At 38.8% G+C, this 19,082-nt stretch overlaps 2 protein-coding genes and 1 non-coding gene across 3 annotated transcripts; 2 read left to right on the plus strand and 1 right to left on the minus strand.

Moving 5' to 3' along the window:
* The first annotated feature begins 2,737 nt into the window (after positions 1–2,737).
* On the plus strand, positions 2,738–12,512 carry LOC135479641 (flavin reductase (NADPH)-like). Its single transcript, XM_064759538.1, has 4 exons — positions 2,738–2,882; positions 7,787–7,994; positions 9,221–9,385; positions 9,641–12,512. The coding sequence occupies exons 1-4, from the start codon at positions 2,745–2,747 to the stop codon at positions 9,778–9,780; spliced, it is 651 nt and encodes a 216-aa protein (XP_064615608.1). The 5' UTR covers positions 2,738–2,744; the 3' UTR covers positions 9,781–12,512.
* Positions 3,950–4,021, minus strand: Trnat-cgu (transfer RNA threonine (anticodon CGU)). The gene has a single exon. It is a non-coding gene; the product is annotated as a tRNA-Thr (tRNA).
* A 402-nt stretch (positions 12,513–12,914) lies between the features above and the next one.
* LOC135479282 (flavin reductase (NADPH)-like) lies at positions 12,915–19,005 on the plus strand. Its single transcript, XM_064759102.1, has 4 exons — positions 12,915–13,118; positions 16,252–16,459; positions 17,155–17,319; positions 18,136–19,005. The coding sequence occupies exons 1-4, from the start codon at positions 12,978–12,980 to the stop codon at positions 18,279–18,281; spliced, it is 660 nt and encodes a 219-aa protein (XP_064615172.1). The 5' UTR covers positions 12,915–12,977; the 3' UTR covers positions 18,282–19,005.
* Positions 19,006–19,082: the final 77 nt, after the last annotated feature.

Consider the following 19,082-nt stretch of genomic DNA (forward strand, 5'->3'; position numbering starts at 1 on the left):
TGAAGTAAAATCTGTCGTGTATCATCACGTGGCCAAGCCCTCTGTGCTCGGACACCAATTAAAATCGTTCGGATTTTTGTTATTTTCCCTCAGTTTTTTTTGAAAGCTTTTTGAAAGCTTTAAGAGCTGTAAAAAGAAAAGCCTTCTTTGGATGTTGTTGAAATTAGCTGATTTTAGGAACAAGGTTATGAGGCAAATTTTGGCTAACTTTGGTCACGTGAGGGCCATCTTGGATTTTTCATCAAAACTTTAAAAATCTTCTTCTCAAGAAACTACGAAGGGATTCTTTTGAAATTTGATATACTTGTATAGTGATCGCAGTTAGAACAAGTTTGAAAAATCTTGGACATGCATTGAAAACTTTGGAAGCCCGCCATTGGTCGAACTTATGACGTCATGAAGTGTCAACATTTGATAATGTTGTCATGTATTCTGGTGTATTTTGCCTATCTTTGTAACTTTTTGAGATGGTCAAAATCTTTTTTCAATCAGGTAATTTCAGTGGTCTGTAACTCGAAAACTACAAATCCTTGACTTGCACCAAATTGAAGCCCAAGACATGTAGTTTCTGGTACATGCCAACGTATTTGAGCTACGATCTATAGTTTTTTCGCCAGAAATATTTAAATGATACCACCCTACTTCAGAAATAGAAATGTAAGCCTGTGCATTTAACATAGACTTGTAACTGTGTATTATCATTCGGTCGGCCGACTTTCACTCAGACCGAGAAATGAACAACTCTTCCTCCTCTCTACAGCCAATAAACGGACAATTTTCAATGCTTGCACTAAAGCCAGGCCTGTTCGCACTGTGTCTTGGGTAATTCTCAACAATCCTGACGGCATCCCCCCATACCCCCGTATTATCAACAGTAAAAGTCCAAAGCCATGGCGAAATTTACGAAAAATGTCTATCCACACGTGTACCTTGGGTCATGACAGGCCCAAAACATGTTACTATTATTAGGCCAAATTCAGCGGTTGAAGAAATATCACGGTTTCCAGTTTCTATTCAGGTCTAGATCTTACATTCCCGCAAGGAAGAGGCGGGCTTTACGACGCCGCACAGAAAGTAGCTACGAAACAGTGCACCATAACTTTGGACAGGGGATATTTTTTTTTTAAAGAAGACAACACACAACACCGTTTACTCCTTCTAACTATTTCATATCTTTAGTCTTCTAACATTACCTGTCGCCCACATGCACTCTGTCCTCGCCCGCTGTCAACACTGAGCTGAGCCCAGGCAAACCAGATAGGACCTGAAATGTACACACTTAACCTGTGGGGTGATCGCCAAAGCCTAACTCGATCAAGACGCTGTGGTGTTTTTCGGCACTAGACGCATTGTATATGATATCTGGTAGTGTGGGGTTCAAACCCAGTTGATTATTTCTCATTTTTGTCATGCTTTTTCTCCATGTTGTCTGTTTTTGTAATTATTGTTACAATTTGTACATGCAGGTGGAATGTGTTGAATTTTCAATTTTCTGTGTTTCTCAGCAGTTGAATAAAGATATTCGTCGTTATGAGTGTTGGTAAACAGATGTTTTCCAAAGCTTAGTTTTTTCCGATCATGGCAAATTATTACAGTGCATATTGTTTTCTTATTTGACAATCAGTTGGGCCCTAATGCTTGGTCACCGGTATCGATATAATTATATGGCTTTAATAATCAGTGAAATTGTTGTGTATCATTGGTATTATGAAGATGGCGGTCAGATTTACGGCAAATAGAGATTTTGTATAAAAATTTTTGGACCGAAATGTAGTGACCTATACTAGAGGAAGATCCAGCACCTTAAGAAACTGGTGGGTTTTCTCACATGTGACGCACATGCCAGCGGAGATCGCTTGACAGTGTAGTGAGGTATTGCAATGTCGGAGAAAATTACATCATTTCAATAGACATGACTGCAGCATCTCGCTTACGGACATTAAAATATCTGATCAATATAAATGTAGCACTTTGTATGATAGGTGTGAACAAATTCAGCAAAACGACTTAGTACTTGATTGGGATAAATTCCACAGCTGTGAGGCGAACATTGAATATTAGTGTAGCGTAGGCTCATGTTTTTGAATGTGTTTTGATTGAAAAGCTGTGTTGGCGTAACTTATGTGCCCCCCCCACCCTTTGCATGGCTCCCCATGTGCCTATAGGCCCACGACACTCAATATGTAACATATACTGGGATAAAGGCTATTCATTATCTTTAAAATTCGTTTTGAACCTAGGTATTTACACTAAGTTAAAAAAAAATGTGTAATTTTAACAGAAAGTCTGTTGCCTGAGTTATGCTTGAATGTATTCTGCTATTGAGGCAGATTGTTATCTTAAATATACACACATATTCTATTTATTCAACATAAAGATTCTTTTAGATTAACATTAGTTATTATGACACAGTATTGTTATGATAACAGAATACATTCTAGCATCGCACAGACAACAAACTCTCTGTTAAAATTAACAAATTAGTTTTTTGAATGTACATTAGTAGCTCATCAAATATTTGTCAGATGTTCCTGTTCAATACCACTTAAATAATATATATAACGAACCCCTATGGTCATCTGACTTCAATAGTTTGGGTTATTCAAATAACCGAGAAACAAGGGGGGCTACTCTCGAGGTAAAAAAACATTTATGTCATGGGCGACAACCCCCTGTGTTATCTCAAGGTTAATTGTTAAACTTCTTGCTTGGGGAGCAAAGTTCGGACACATCCATTTCGCACAATGAAGCTGGCAGTACTAGGAGCCACGGGTCCAAGTGGTCAGGAACTCGTTAAAGACGCCCTGGCACGAGGTCACCAGGTTATAGCGCTTGTAAGAAGCCCTGAAAAACTCGCTGAAATTAAGCATGACAATTTACAGGTAAGTAAAAATTTGGGTCATCGGACAAATGAGCACCCACTTCTAAACGTTGGCGGCTATAACCGGAAATTGACGGAGATTACCGAAGACTTTCGGTGTTAGGTATATATATATATGTTGAGAATGGGGCAGTGGTATTATTGTTTACATTTATAAAAAAATTATTTTGACTCATAAAGCATCTGTTACATGTTTGCCCAGTTTTGGAGGGAAATTAAAAGCCAGAGGTTGCCATTTATTAACGTTAAATGATGACGTATATACAGCACACTGCCTAAGCTACGTGGCTGGACTGAATGATTAGGGTTAAACGGCACATTGGCAGTATGATTTAGACCATATCGTGCCGTTATATGATTGGACTGAAACTGAAACATTTATACATAAGAGTTTTTTATTTTTAGCCATATTAAACAGATAAAGGTCCTCCGTGGCTGAGGTGGATAGCGTGCCAGCGCGCAGCTCATGCTGTTTTCCTCTCTGGTCGTACGCGGGTAGTACGCGGGAAGGTCTGTCAGCAACCTGGGGATGGTCGTTGGTTTCCCATGGGCTCTGCCTGGTTTCTTCACACGATAATGCTGGCCGCCGTCCTATAAGTGAAATATTCTTGAGTACGGCGTAAAACACCATCCCCCCAACCCGCCATAATACTAGCCCTGTCGTGTTTTCAGAGTTTTTCGTTGTTGGTTGATTTGTGTTGCCGCCGCGCTGAATTTTTTTTCGTTTATATGACGCCACAAGATTTTTGGGCGGACCAGTGAGACATGGTTACCATTAACATACAAGTATATGACATCCAATTATTGTTTACTTTATATGAAGATACTCATTCATACAACGAAAGAAAGTGTAGTAAGAAAAAGTAGATTAAGTGCTTCATTGAATAATTCGTTATTGTCTAAGGTTCAGCTGGATGCAGTGTTTTGACGTAGCTGGTCTACATATGCGAAAAGGTCGAAATCATGTGCTTACATTTCTTCATTGGTGGTGGTAGACATGTGGTTTGTAGCGAACACTGTGGACACGAGAGCGCATCATCGACCATTAATTGCCTAAAAATAAATCCTAGCCTCCAGCGAGGTTCGAACTCGCGACCCCTGGTTTACGAGACCAGTGCTCTACCACTGAGCTATAGAGGCTTCCTGTTCATGCAATCTAAATGAAACTTCCAACTTCATACAACTTAAATGAAAGGAACGCAAGTAAAAAATTGTAGGAGTTTTTTTTTTTTTTTTTTTTTTTTAGTTTATATCAGAATAGGACATTGTCATCAGTTTAGGTTTTTAAAGGAAAATCAGTCGTTGCTACTCATTCTGTTCATCAAGTCGAAACAGCCATCAGGTTGAAAACAAACCAGTTATATCGACTGTAAGGTTAAATATTCTGGGGTACAGCGTGAAACACCAATTGAATAAATCAATAAATCAATCACTTAAGTGTTCAGAACAATGGAAGCTAAATTCAACTCTTCATAGAATCGATCCCAGTTTAATGTATCCCTCGAGACCCGAAGTAAATAGCGTATTGGGCTTCTATGGTCGATTTGTTTTAGCCGGTCGTGTGTATTCAGCTCTGTGTAAAATCAGTCATGCTCGCCTTTAGACAGTGACACGTAACAACACAAGCTTTACACGTGGATATGTTGGAAGTTCATATACTTGTAGAGATAATGAAGTTAAAACACTTTTCTAATTTAGAATGTTAAAGCCCATAAGCCTTGTTTCTACACCAGAAGCCATTTTCTCGGGTGACGTCAGAAACCAGTGGCAGGCTGATATTAGTCGTAGTTCAATATATTATGTCGAAGGGCGACACACGTCATCTTAACTGCTATCGACTTAAATGTAAACCCTGTGTCTGACACTGGTATATTTGACATTCTTTGCACGTTTTAGTACAATATTATCCTCATAAATGAATTCTATTTTTATTTGTTGTAGTATATGATCTCACGCCAGTATGGTTTTTTATTGTTGGGTGTTATTAAATTCAGTTATAGTGTAGTGCTTTCGCTGAGATAGTTGTGTATCTGTGTTACTGCGTGTAGTGTGTTCTAACAGCATGTGGTGCAGCTGTTGTAACGCAAATTACTCCCCACAACCCATTGCCCAGCTTGCCACTTGGGTTTGAATAATTATGACGTCACCCGAAGCAATGAGTTCTTGGTGTTGAAACCAGGCTTATGGAGTCTAACATAGGAATTAGGAAAAGTGTTCTAACTGGATTTTCCTTTCAATAACACAGACGTACATCATATCAATGTGTGGAGGAAGTGTTGGTGCAAATCACTAAAGACATGGATATGACTGATTTTACAGAGAGCTGAATATAGGCGACTGGATAAAAGAAATAGACTATACGTGTAGTTCAGAGGGCCCGTAGACAAATCCATCTAGGATGTGATTTTCTTTCCCGTCTCTTGCCACGTTCTCATTCTCAAGTGTTCCGCTGTTATGTTAGTGAAATATTCTTCTTGCAAGACGGCTTAAAAGATCAGTGAAATAAATAAATGAATAAAGCAATTAAGTGTTAACAAAATTGGAAACTGAGTCTAAATTTTCATACAATCTATCACACAGTTTAACGTTTCTTTCACATCGTTGAGGTACATTTACCGTAATGGACAGCGCACTGGGCATTAAGGAAGAATTCTAGGGAAAGAAACAACGTCTCAACAAGGTCGCGAACGTCGCGTTTGTTTAGTTGTGGTCTTCAGAAAAAGGCAAAAATTTTGTATACATTTTAACCTGATCTCGCGACCCCTGGTTTACAAGACCAGTGCTCTACCACTGAAATATAGAGGCTTTCTGCTAAGGTAGGATAAATGAAATAAATGTGAGCAAAAATGTACAAAATTGTTTCTCGTTTCAATCAGAATAAGATCATAAAATGTTATCTGACCCAACATTCTGTTTACAGGGCATGAAATTCTTAAAGAGAATATTAGGTAGGATACAATTTTTACGGCTCATCACCTAGCCCAAAGTTGAAAAAAAATCCAAAGATGGCAGACGTTGATTTGAGTTGTTCGATTCAAAAGTGTAAACAGCTTGATTACTGTTGAAAGATGGTTTACCAATGCTGGCTTTGACATATTACATTTTCGGGCGTTTTAGGGAATAAGTGGATAGCAGAAATAAGGTAGGGTTCGAACAATTTATTTTTGTGAATTTGTCTGCGTGGAAGTCTGAGCGTTACGGTAGGAAGGTCCAGCTTAGCTTTGGGCTAGTTAGCACAGCGTATACTCCAGATATACCTGGGCACCAGCAACACACTATGCATATAATCAATCTAACTAGCTGAAAATTGTGACAAGCAATATGTTTTAAGTTATCCGGATTTCAATATCTAACTAAAACTTGTAGTTACAAATGTACTCTGTTTGCTGTCTCAGTTGTTAGTAGAAAAACGTCACAAAGGTTCTTTGAGCCATTTTCCCTGAACAAGGCCTCACTTTTCTTCAAACCAACTCTGTTAACAAAACAATTCAGTTACTGATTAATATTCAGTTAGTCGCCTTCATACATCTCAAAACTTACTCAACTTTGTATGTTTGCAGTGTTACCTACTCTTCAACAGAAAGAGTGCATATATTTTATTTAATTGTACTATCTAATGTAATGTCTTGTGAAATATTTAATCTCCTCATGGAACATATTTTTTTTGCCGTTGTATAGCAATACTTCTCAATGACTTTTGCTATTTTTTGTTCTAAATTTAGTTTCTTGGCAGTCATTTTGAAATTTGAAGGCCAAGACTTCTATTCTACAATTCATAACTGTTCATCTGGAAAAATACATATGATTAGACATTAATTTCATGAAAATCGGATATTGTTAACCGTGTTAGTGAATTTAACTCGAAGTCAAGTGCTTTGAGGTTTTTTTTTGGCCATAACGCCTTCAGTCATGGTTGGATGTATAACGTGGTGTATATTTTTGGATTCCTCATGACAAGACGAATAATTTGATATACATGTTGACACAATTAGAAAATTTTTTAATTTTGACCCCTATTTGACCTTTATTGACCCAAAATACCTGGGAAATTTTGAGCGGCAAACGAAGTCAAAAACGTACAGTGTCCAGCAGGGAACTCCAAAATGCTTTCAAACCTTTGTTTCCACGATTTGGTCAAGGAATCTACAGCCTGGTCCTCTACTATGTAGCACGTTCCGGCTGAAGAATTTCCACACCGCAGGAGTTGTTCTGTGTATCGGCAGTTTTGAGGTTATATACGATCACACAGCATTGCATATCAAAACATTGTCGGTTGGATAATTTCGCCAAAGATAGATGTGCTGAGGAATTTCACTGGGTGACATAGCCAATACTATAACCTGTAACTGGACTGACGTAGATACGGTATAGAAAACAACCAAGGGATAGATTGCGCGAAGCCAAATAGAATCGTTGGCACTGTATGTGGAGATGGTATAGCATCAATTAAGAAGGCCTAATTTGTCTCGCCGATCCTAAAATTTTACCAAATTTCTTTGATATGAAAAGATTCTGAAGTGGGTTGTATATTGGCTGTGTCTTTACTAGACGTGTTTTTATTTCGTGACTACCCATCCGCTGAATATTTCTGAAGCAAATTAGAGGGATTTAGCAAATCTTGCAAGATGAGATGGAGAAAGCCCCGACTCGCTGCCACAGGCTCTTCACGAATTAGGTTGCTTACACGCTCAAATTCAACCCTCCGTCTAAGCCAGGAAGTCAAGTACCTAGCTACCGAAGGTCGGCGGTTTACTTCGGGCACTCCGCTTTCCACCATCTATAAACCTGACCGCTGTCACATATAAGCGAAAACTCTTTGGTAAATCACTAAACATCAATCATGCAAATAAATAAATGAAGGAACGGATTGTGCGTTACACTGAAGATATGTCATTTTAATTCCAGGTTCATAGAGTAGACATATTCAACCCACAGGATTTGGCGCCACATTTTAAAGGATGCGACGCAGTCTTGTCTGGCCTGGGTCAACGAGGATTGCTCCTCCCATTTACCAAGACCACGTTTTATGAGGACAGCGTTAAATCCATAGTGACCGGCATGAGGGAGGCCAACATCACGCGGTTCCTCTGCATTACGTCATGGTGTACAGAGTGTGAGAAAGTGGCACCCTCCTTACAGTGCATGCGCCACTCTCTAGGCTCTCTTTACATCATACATATATTCTCTTTATCTTAAGTACGTACACGAAATGATTCCATTGGACATTTAATGCAATTTTATTGTAAATTGTTGAGTATACATCCGCACAGTGAGGATAAATCTTAAGTGATGTAAGGCGAGCATAGAGAGCGGCACATTCGCTGTAAGAAGTGTGAAATTTTGGTTCTATAACTCCCTTAAAATCTCTTAATGGCTCACGTTCCTTGGCGTGAAGTGCACAGTCTTATGACGGAATAGTCTAAGAGTTCCCTGAAGACCAACAGCAAGATATATACCGTCTGTGAAATCTGATTTCTCGGAACGCTGATATGCGCTCAGGCGTTTCCCTGATTACCAGCTGGTGGGTAAGCAAAATTAAACCAAAAATCATGGTAAAAACAGAAAATCAGTATGAGTTTACTTGGTTCATCGTTCTAAATAGCCAAGGTATTAATGGTGCATTTGAAACATTTAAACGGTGTCACTACTAAATTGTGCACTTGATTAGGTCTAACGCGAGAGAGACGAGGATCTACGAGGCTATGTCTCTTTGAATTTATGGAAATGATTTGTCTTCATTAAGATAACAAGTTATACTGACACTATCTAATATCAGCTGTTCACACTATATTTTCCTCTTAAGTGACTTGATCGTTAATATTTTTCGTTGGTGCATTTGTTGCAAAATGTGGTATGATATTAATTATTTTGAAGGAAAAGAGAAAACTTTTCAAATGAAAGACAAATTAACATTTTTCAATAAAGCATTTTTCCAACTAAGTAATATACTTTTAAAATATCGCATTCATTGGCGTTTGTTGCGACCTAGTGGGTATCAGAGCGGTCAAATCCGTATTTTAAGCTTGAAATAATTCGTTTCAATGTTCATTTGGCGGATGCATTCAAAGCTCTACATGTGTCTGCATTTTGAATGTAACAGTTTGTGTGCGTGTTCCGTGGCAAAAATCTGACATGACGTCACTGGACACAAAATGTCCGCCATAGGAGCGAATGTTTCAAATTAATTATACTCGTTTGGAAAAATGAATCGGTATGAAAAATAAATCGAATTATTTTGCTGAACACTTTTTCACACTGGTCTTTCATCTGACATATGATTCGTGTTAATTAGTGTCTTCGTCACCTTTAACGAGGACTCTTTTCATTGGGTTTCATCAGATGGCCCTGACAATCCGAAGATTATGGAGTGGATTGTAAAACCGCTTTTCATTGGTCGTCATTTGACAAGCATGGCGGTTATGGAAAATTACTTGTTCAACGAATGTCCAGACATTAACTACACCATTGTGCGGCCACCACAACTGACTAACGGACCGTCTGTGGGTAAGTGCCATTTTGAGCACTGCACAGGCTCAGAATTTAAAAAATCTGGAGACGGCCATTTTATCCTTCGTGAAAAAGACGGTTTTTTGATATTTTAAGCAGTATAGCTTAACATCAAACCGCAAGTACAGAAATAATAATAGGCCTACCGTATTATTTTTTTACAGAAACTGCGCTGTCTAAGTGATTCTATAGAATGTATTCTATCATTATAAAATAATACTGTGTCATATTTCTGTGAATCGACTGTTACAGGCACAGAGATGCATACAGCCCAGGGCCAGTTTGTTCCTAAGAGATCGCCCATGATTACCCGGGCCGATGTTGCAAAGTTCATGTTGAATTGCTTAACGACTGATCAGTGGGATCGTAAAGCGGTATCAATTGCTCCATAACTCAGTCCGAATATATCCCCATTACTCAGGGCTGCCCATGATTAAATGTAATCCGTGACTCATATTAAGTGCAGTTGAAAACCGAATGTGTTTCAGGACTCACAGTCTTATATTGAATGTAATCCGTGACTCAGATTAAGTGCAGTTCAAAACTGAATGTGTTTCAGGACTCACAGTCTTATATTGAATGTAATCCGTGACTCAGGGAGAATTCAAGTAGCCTAAGCAACGGATGTATTGTTTCAGCTCACGATTAAATGATTCATTTTGATTACAGTGAACGAAAAGTTTGCCACTGTACATACATAGAAAAACTGATTTAGGACACATTTGTGTAAAAAAATGTGTAAACAATTCTATAAAGTTTTGAAAGCCTAGAAGATGAAGTTATGCACTTTGGATAGCCTATGACACTGACAGACGATTCACTCTGAGTAGCCATGTTGTAGAAGCACTTATGAACTCGGCCAATCACTAGCGATGAAAGCGTCACGTCCAAGAACCTATTAGCTTTCGACTGTCAGTGTGGTTTCTTATAGTGGATAGACAGATATCGATGAAATAAATTGGATTTTGCGGTTAGCTTAAGTGTAGAGATGATGTATTTTGAACCACACCTCTATGAGCAGGGAACTGAGAACGGCTGCCCATGTCACTATGCGCATATGTTGGGCAGGAGATTGCGGTAACTTGTCAGGGTGAGCTGGAAAGAAAACCGCCTCGGGAGAGTCATTACCTGGAGGAAAATATTGTGACTTTGCATTATTTTTCCTTAGCAAAGTCAGATTTATTACGAAAATATCTGCTCAAAATCTAAATGAAAGAGTCTGTTATCAATCAGAAGGCCCTGCTGTGTTGGGTAGATTCCCTGAAGTCGGCACCTAGACGAATTGCTTACACCCATGCAGGACGAGGACGAGAAGGGCACTAAAACACGACGCTTGTGTCCACGAACATCGCCCTCACCAAGCGCCAAAATAAAAGAAACATCGCCCTTTGAACACGGAACTGTGCTGATTCTTCCTTGGCTGGGTATCAGACGTGATTGTTTGTATTTTCTCATTGTTACATTGTTTAATACCGATCGTAGGTTAGATCTCCAAGGTTTTGTGACGTCACTCTAGATAGCTACAACATAGCAAAATGGTGTCACCAAATGAGTGGATACGTGCTGACGATTATTTGCCATTTACTTTGTTGATAAACGGTGTAGAATTTTTTAAAGTATTTTTAGAACATTTCTGGAATACTACTTTATTAATTAATTCAGCTTTAGTAGCTGATTTAATGTTCACTTTAAAGGTTATTGGGAAGAAGTGTCACGATTAATCAGTATATGATTTGTTTTGTATTTGTATAATTTATCATGCAACTTTTATAGTTTTATATTATATTTTAGGCCAGAATTCATGGAAATTTCACCATCAACGACCATTGCTCACAGAGCTAGAAAACTGCGAAATCAGCAATACTGTCATTGTAATGACTTAAAACTCCTCAAAAATCTGTTGTATGACTGATGCTAAAATTTATTCTTTTGCTGCAGCAGATAATTCAGCAATTGGAGCAGATTATTTTGTTAAAAATAACACACATTATTAATTCAACATAGATTGCATAAAACTGACAAGATACTATATTCAATTTGGGACAGTTTTATAGTATAACAGCAGAATGCATCCTAAAGTCTACTTCTTTTAGAGAGTTGCCTATATTCAGCTATTCATACTCACTAACAAAATTGCCTTTAGTTAGTGACACGTAACAACACAAGCTCTAGACATTGATGCGTTGGAAGTTCACATTATTACAAGGGAAATGAAGTTAGAACACTTTTTGTAATTCATAAGCTCGGTTTTGACGGCAAAAACCCATTGCCTCAGGTGACGTCATAATTAAGCATCTGATTAATGTTCCAGGGTAGATATACTTGTCAAATATCCAAAAATATTTATATTTTACCGGTGATCATAAATAATTGATTAAAATTTAACTCTAGATTTGTGTCTCATTATGGGCTAAGTTAACATTATCCAAGCCTCAACGACACATGCAATAACAACAGCATAATTCGCATAAATACTGTTACAGTCGAAATTTGATGGATTGAAAGAATTGTGTATTAAAACTATTAAATGCAATATACAGGATTAGTTTCGAACCCTACGTTTTTCCACCCATAGAAAAGTAGCCTCCAACTGTTTTCATAAGAATTTATATTGTACTGAATAAGAATGAATGCAATATTTTTGATTGAATTGGTTTTTGATTGTGGTTTTATTTATTAATGGATTGATTGACGTGTTGCCATGTTATACAACTACACTGGCATTAAGCATAAGCCCAGGTAAATAACACTTAATTCACCAAATACTGGTGTAGCAATGGAAGAGTTTGTGTTTTGCTGATGTCACTGATAATGTTCATAGCGTATTTGATATGTAGCAGAATTTCTGTAGATTGTATTCCCTGCAATACTGAACAGTTATTATTCCTAATAGCTAACTTCCCCCTTCAGGTATTGTAATGTGCTATTAAAATGAATGGAACTTTTTATGTAATTATGTAAAGTTTTTGTAAAATCGAGATGTTACGTATATTGATCGGGATTTGTTCCACATGCAGTTTCATATATACATGAATATCTGTATATTGAAAAAGAATGATACGGAAGTAAAGGTGCAAAGATTTGTTTTTGATTCAGGACTTTAAGTATCAACTCACTACTGGTGTGATTCGAAGGATCCATTCTTATAAATGATTGGTAGATTAAAGTTCATTTGATATTACTTTCTTTGTGTTTATCATCAGTTTGGTGTACATGGAAAATTTTAAACGATGGTCAGTCCTTCAGTCAGTTTGGAAGTTTGGGTATTTACAATACGGAAACATTGTAAAGATTGTAAATGTAAATTTTTATATTTTGAAAACACCACAAAAAGAGAGGGATATATTGAAACTATATTACATCACAAAAGAAACACTACTTGCACTTTGCATATATTTTGATCAACATTATCGAAATTATGTCATCTTACTTGCTGAGTGAACTACAAACTTATTTTAGGTTAACATTGCTAATTAAGTACGCAAAGAGCGCCTGTCATGAAAGGGGAGATAACTGATATTAACGGCAAATAGGGAAACCCCGCCCTTCGGCGCAACATTGGAAGTCCAGTTAGCCTAGTTAGTTGATCATGGCGATGAAGCTAGCTGTGTTTGGGGCCACTGGCCCGACCGGTCAGCAACTGGTCAAGGAGGCGTTAGCCAGGGGTCATCAAGTGGTAGCCCTTGTCCGAACTCCAGAGAAGATAACGGAAAAGCATGATAAGTTAACGGTATGTATAAATATGAACAACTTTTGGCCAATACGTACATTGGACTACAAACCGTACCACTCTAGCTCGATTTGCCTGTTCTTACAGTATACGCGTAAGCTGCGTTCTTACGGCAAAGTCAGTCTGTGATCCTCAGTCTTCAGTTCTGCTTAACCCATTGTATATATAGAGACGTCTAGTTAGCTGGTGAAGTTAAAGATATATATTTAGCCAATGTATTAAAGACATGTATTCATGAAATGAATCGACTGGCTTCAGGCCTGTAGCCATGTATACCAACCCATATGCTAATGATACAGCAGGTCATATATGTGTGTGCATATGCAGCTGACCTCGGTAAATGTACATGCATTAAGGGCCGACCTAGACTGTGCAGTTTGATCAGTGCAACAGCTGTTGTGTTTTTGTGGATAAACAGCATGACGTGTATATGCATCCATAATATTAACTTGATTGTACGCGTACAGCGCAAAGCAGATCGCTGGCAAATCTAGGTCATTCTGTGTCACGGGAGAATGACCGGGCGAGAAAAGAAGGGCTTTAAAACGTTGTAGTCTGGCAAAGTGCAATGCTATAATTACTTCGCGATCAATAAGTATATGGACATACCGCCGTGGAATTAACATAGAGAGATCATTCGATGTAATATTAGATCACATCGCATGATACTGACACACACGCGCACAAGCGCGCGCGCATACACGCAACATCTTGAGATACATATCTATACTGAATTAAACAGATTATACCGGAGAGTCTTAGACAAAAAACCATCAGCGCAAATCCAGCCGAATTTTCGGTATTATTTTAAAATAACCCAAGTAATTAACTTTCACAAAATATCAGAATCGTACATGAAACTCAGGATACGGTTCAAAATCTGTAATAAAGTTCCTAAAATTTATGATTTGCTTCATGATTTTTCAAATCTTAGAATCATTTGAGCTCTATAAATAATACAGGTATGAGTCTGATATTATCTGAAAGACAATAATTTTAGTTATCCTTGGTAAGTACAGAAGATTTGCTTTGACTGACATTTTGCCAGAAATCGGGGTGGCCTAGCCTATTTAATTCGGATTAGTCGGTGTATGGCCTTTATTTTATTTATTTATTTATTTGATTGGTGTTAGAATATTAATTTTACTTTTATGACCTGGATGTGAGTTTTATAGGAAAACCGTAGAATACCTGGACATCTGACAAATCTCACAGGTATACTGCTTAGTTTAAAACTTCACCTGAACCAACGGGAGTCGGATTCGAACTCGCGACCACTTTGGCCAACTGCTGGTGGATATGAGGCAGAATTTGAGATTTATAAAATCCAGTCAAGTATTAAGAGATGAGCTGAAAAAGCCACCTGGGGCTAATGTATATGATACATTGCCAGGTATATGGATCGACCTGTTTCGAAAAATAAACGACTGTAAAGTTTGTTGTTTCTTCCTTTTTTTAAAATTTCCAAACCGAACCACCTGTGATACATGAATGTCTGTGACAGCTGTTGGCACGAGTGTAAATAGCTCTTGAGTTTTACCTCGTTTTTTCTGGCAGCCCATCGGTTCATGGCAGTTTAGCTTGCACGAACCATCCAGCTTCGGGTGGGTCCATATATAGCCTATTTAGTCGTTATTATTTATTTATTTATTTATTCTATATACTTAGGGGGCCGCAGTGGTTAGCATGCCAGCTCGCCGCAATGACCGAGGAGCCTCTCTCCAACGCGGTCGCTGTGAGTTCAAATCCAGCTCATGCTGGCTTCCTCTCTAACCTTGCGTAGGGATGATCGTGGATTTATAGTGTTTTATTCTAACTTTTCATGTCCCTTACACGCCCCCTTTCACCATGGTTGAAGCAAAATTGGGTAGCAAAATGCAGCGAAGTTAATTGCAATTAATTAGATTGGTCACTGGTCTACAATTATTCAAAATACTCTGTTGGCATCACATTTAACATACACATTGAACACATTAAAACAGTAATAGGAACCAGTTTAAAACATGAGATTCCACTGCCGGTTAAAGATTAAATTACAATAATTAACAAGAAAGCAACCTGATAACGCTAATCTCCGCCACAGCTTTATGTACATTTTCACGCACTATAGATAAAGAGACAATAGTCTGCACATGTGTCCATCTCGAAGTTGTGGAAAATCGCTTATAAATCTCTGGATTTAGATCCACGTCCGGATCAACATCAAGATTTATTGGTTTTCCAAGCTGTCCACTAAATTTCATCCAAATCCCTGCATAACCTTTCTTAATCTGACAGAGGTGATAATACGCAGGTTTCGAGATATGACGTCACGACAACAGAGCGACGTCCCTTTGTTATATAACGTCCTCGCTTTACGGCACAGTAGGGCCAATCTGGTAATTTTAACATGGGGTCGTATATAGAATATAGAGTACTAATTAAAAAGTATTAGGGTGATCTTCTGAATCATGTTTTTGGATGGATTTGGGTTCCCAATATTGCAAAAGTAGTGATGTTATCCCGGTACTTTGATCTAAACACGATCAGTGCCATGTTATAAGATAGGCAGTTAGCCCTACCGTGCCGTAATACGACGTCACTCTGTTGTCGTAATGACGTAACTCGAAAACTGCGTATTGAAAAAGATGAAGTAAGTAACTATATACATGGACTCAGATTGAAATGAAAAATTGGACCTTAAATGATGCTGGAAGTAAAGTTGAAAGGAATAAAACAGAGAGTGTGCTTTTAAGGAAAATAAAAGATGCCCCCCCCCAAAAAAAATCATTTTTGAGGCATACTTTATATTTCGCATTTTATGGATTTTTTCGCAAATATTCGGAAATGACGTCATCAAAGAACATACTGGGAACACGGGACCAGCTTAGCGCACCAAATTTAGGCTCTCCCACTCCTACTAAGCTGTTTTGACAGTTATCATTGTTAACGTCACCGCAGCAGGCTACTTAATTTCCGGAGTGACCACTGGGGCTTCAGAAACTTGTACTTTAAAGTCATTTTTACGCTCCAAGAAGAAAATGGAAAAGTCTGTACTTCTACATTTTAGGCAACATCAATAAACTTTGCGGTAAGAAATAAAAACCAAACGTTTCATGTTTCCTTTAAGGGCTGATTTTTTCATGTTTTCCAGGTTGAGAGGGTGGACATCTTCAAACCGGAAGATCTAGTGCCACATCTGAAAGGTTGTGATGCGGTCTTGTCGGCTTTAGGTTACCATAAAGGCATCAATGTCTTTAAAACAGTCACGCTGTACGAGGACTCCATGAAATCGATTACAGAGGCGATGAAAGAAGCCGGGGTCAAAAGGGTCGTGTGTGTGACATCGTGGTGCACAGAAAGTCAGTGATAGTGTCTATATACAGATTTGTGAATCTTAACCTCTATTTCGTCGCCAGGGAGAGTTTACCATTCATTAGCTAGGTCACACGTGATAAAGGTCCAATCCCAGTGGTTTGAGGCGATTGCTAGGACTCACAAGGCGCGGGTTAAAAACCGGCTTTGGACAGGGAATTCGTAGATGCTCACGCTGTAACTAGTATGTGTGAGGCCTTGGTGACAATAAGACCACGTCCCTTGATACGATGTGCACATCAGTGAATCGCATATGGGAAAGTTCGTCAGCAACTTCCAAAAGTCGATGGTTTATCACGGGTATTCCGGTTGACAATAAGCACTGAGTGTTCGATGCCCTCTTGTGTGGTCTTGCATGAAGATCTTAATCGCTCCGAGTTGGTCGGTTTCCTATAAACCTAGCAGTCGTGGTATAAGTGAAACCTCTTGAGTACAGCAATAAACAACAAAATAAGCAAAGAAACAAAATCTGTTGGACTTAGTAATCCGAAAATCAGAACGTCGTGTGTTTGAAATCAACTCCAGCTCGACCTCACACTTTAGTTCTGTTTTCTATATTTGTCAAGGATGGGTTTGCTCATTTCGATTGTAGCCACCATAAGCTTAGCTGGTGTCACATTGATACGTTGCACTAGGGTAAATAGTTATAAATGTGCCCATTTAATTTGTATTAATTATTTAGAAACACCTGGAAGCCCGAAGATTGTCGAGTGGTTTGTCCGTCCGGTGATGATCGGAAAAACTCTGCAGAGCATGGCAGCCATGGAGAGGTTCTTGGCCAATGACTGCCCAGATGTGAACTACACCGTGGTGAGACCGCCCGAACTGCTGGACAAACCAGCCACAGGTAACCCGATGAACGACATGTATTTTCCAGACGACTGACCTTTCCTTGGCCATTCTTTGATATTTACAGAAAGCGTAGTTGGAACTAGACATTATAATTAAGACGTACAGCACAGAGAGTATAGCCAGCGCAGACACGACAGTGTGGTATCTGGCAAGTGAGCGCACGTTTGCGATGAAATACTGCCATTCGTCAATTTACCTGAGTTAGAGTTAGACAATGACTAATTTGCTTATCACCGTTTGATAATTTACCTGCTCGAAGGTCACTATGTACCAGCCTAACTGATTGGCTGACTGATTAAGTTTTCTCCCGGAACCAGGAATGTTTTAAAGAATACTCTTCATCACTGACTTATATTATTGTCCCTTTGTATGTAGTGAGGGGACGTGCACATTTAGCTGCATGGTTTGATCTCTCCATTTTTAGTAACTCTAGACGTCAGACGTCTAATAAATTGCAAGTAACATTGCTGCCTTCCATTATTTCACTTGATTCTGCTTAAGCCGTGGTGCTAGTGGGCGTGTACTTTGATACCATTCAAGCACTTGTAGGCTTTACCGCCCCGGTTTCCTCACACTATAATGCTGCCCGCCTCAACGCTCTTGAGTACATCGTAAAACCCCAATCAAATAAACCGTTACACCCCATACACCTTACCTCACCAAATACATGACAAACACCCGCCAAGTAGCCAGGGTGAACTCGATTTGAACACGCAACCTGGCTGGATAAAAGCTAAGCGAAGGCGCCATTGGCAGGACAGAAAAAGAATGGACCTGGTACTAAATTTATTGATATTTCCTTTTATTCCAGGAGCAGAGATTAAAACTGAGGATGGACAGTTCATATCGTGCCCGGAAACGATACCTAAAATAGCCCGAGGTGACTTGGCAAGGTTCATGCTGGATTGCTTGACAACTGATCAGTGGGATCGAAAAGCCGTAGCCGTTGCTACCTGATTGGTTTGCTCTCTCACAGCCGTATTTCCGTCGCAAATCTGGCAGCATTCATTGGCTCAGCAGGATGGCATACCGTTTGGCATTCGTGTGATATCATATGATCGCGTGACCGCAAGTGCATGAGTTTGTTTGTGTTCATTTAGAAATGTTATGTCTTTCTTCGTGGTGGTTTTTGTCATATATATATATATATATGACCCGGAGTTATGTCAGGACGCCTAACTTTCTTCTAGGTCATGTCGCTGTATCATACATATTTATATATTACTCCTGACCAGATCAAAATCTTTTTTTTTCAAATTATTACCTGTCGAGTGGCTCAGTATTTATTTATAATATGCTCTATAGTTTTACAAGACGATGAAGAGACACACAGGGTTTCATTTTATTATTTCTTGACGTGCATGTGTTTTACACCGTATTCAAAACATTTTACTATATGCCCAGCCACGTATAGAGGGGATACCTGGTCAACTCGCCAAGCATCGGGCGCATCTCCGGAAGTACCGGTAGGATACCGTTGGCCAAAGAGCCAGCGAAAGCTGGATACGAACAGGCGACTTTATTGGGCCAGGGGTAACGCCACAATCCAGAGGTGACGGTGCATGTGTTTGTGTGTGTTCATGGTTGTTTTTTTTATGGTGTAGGATCGATGATAAATTATTTTAGTGCTATTTTAAAATGAAAATATGTCGATAGGCAAATAAATATTATACATTGGAAATTTGTTTTCATAATTTATTTCCATAAACATCTGTAGTCGTATATCCTGACAGTATTACAGCTATCCTCATTTAGAAT

The sequence above is a fragment of the Liolophura sinensis genome, chromosome 12, assembly GCF_032854445.1.
Source record: "Liolophura sinensis isolate JHLJ2023 chromosome 12, CUHK_Ljap_v2, whole genome shotgun sequence".
NCBI lineage: Eukaryota > Metazoa > Mollusca > Polyplacophora > Chitonida > Chitonidae > Liolophura > Liolophura sinensis.

Bases quoted from the DNA above. Each gene is read 5' to 3' on its own strand.
- LOC135479641 (XM_064759538.1), top strand. From the start codon at position 2,745: ATGAAGCTGGCAGTACTAGGAGCCACGGGTCCAAGTGGTCAGGAACTC. The intron at 2,883-7,786 runs GTAAGTAAAAAT...TTTTAATTCCAG, and splicing joins TTAAGCATGACAATTTACAG to GTTCATAGAGTAGACATATT. The intron at 7,995-9,220 runs GTGAGAAAGTGG...GGGTTTCATCAG, and splicing joins TACGTCATGGTGTACAGAGT to ATGGCCCTGACAATCCGAAG.
- LOC135479282 (XM_064759102.1), top strand. From the start codon at position 12,978: ATGGCGATGAAGCTAGCTGTGTTTGGGGCCACTGGCCCGACCGGTCAG. The intron at 16,460-17,154 runs GTCAGTGATAGT...TTAATTATTTAG, and splicing joins GACATCGTGGTGCACAGAAA to AAACACCTGGAAGCCCGAAG. The intron at 17,320-18,135 runs GTAACCCGATGA...CTTTTATTCCAG, and splicing joins GCTGGACAAACCAGCCACAG to GAGCAGAGATTAAAACTGAG.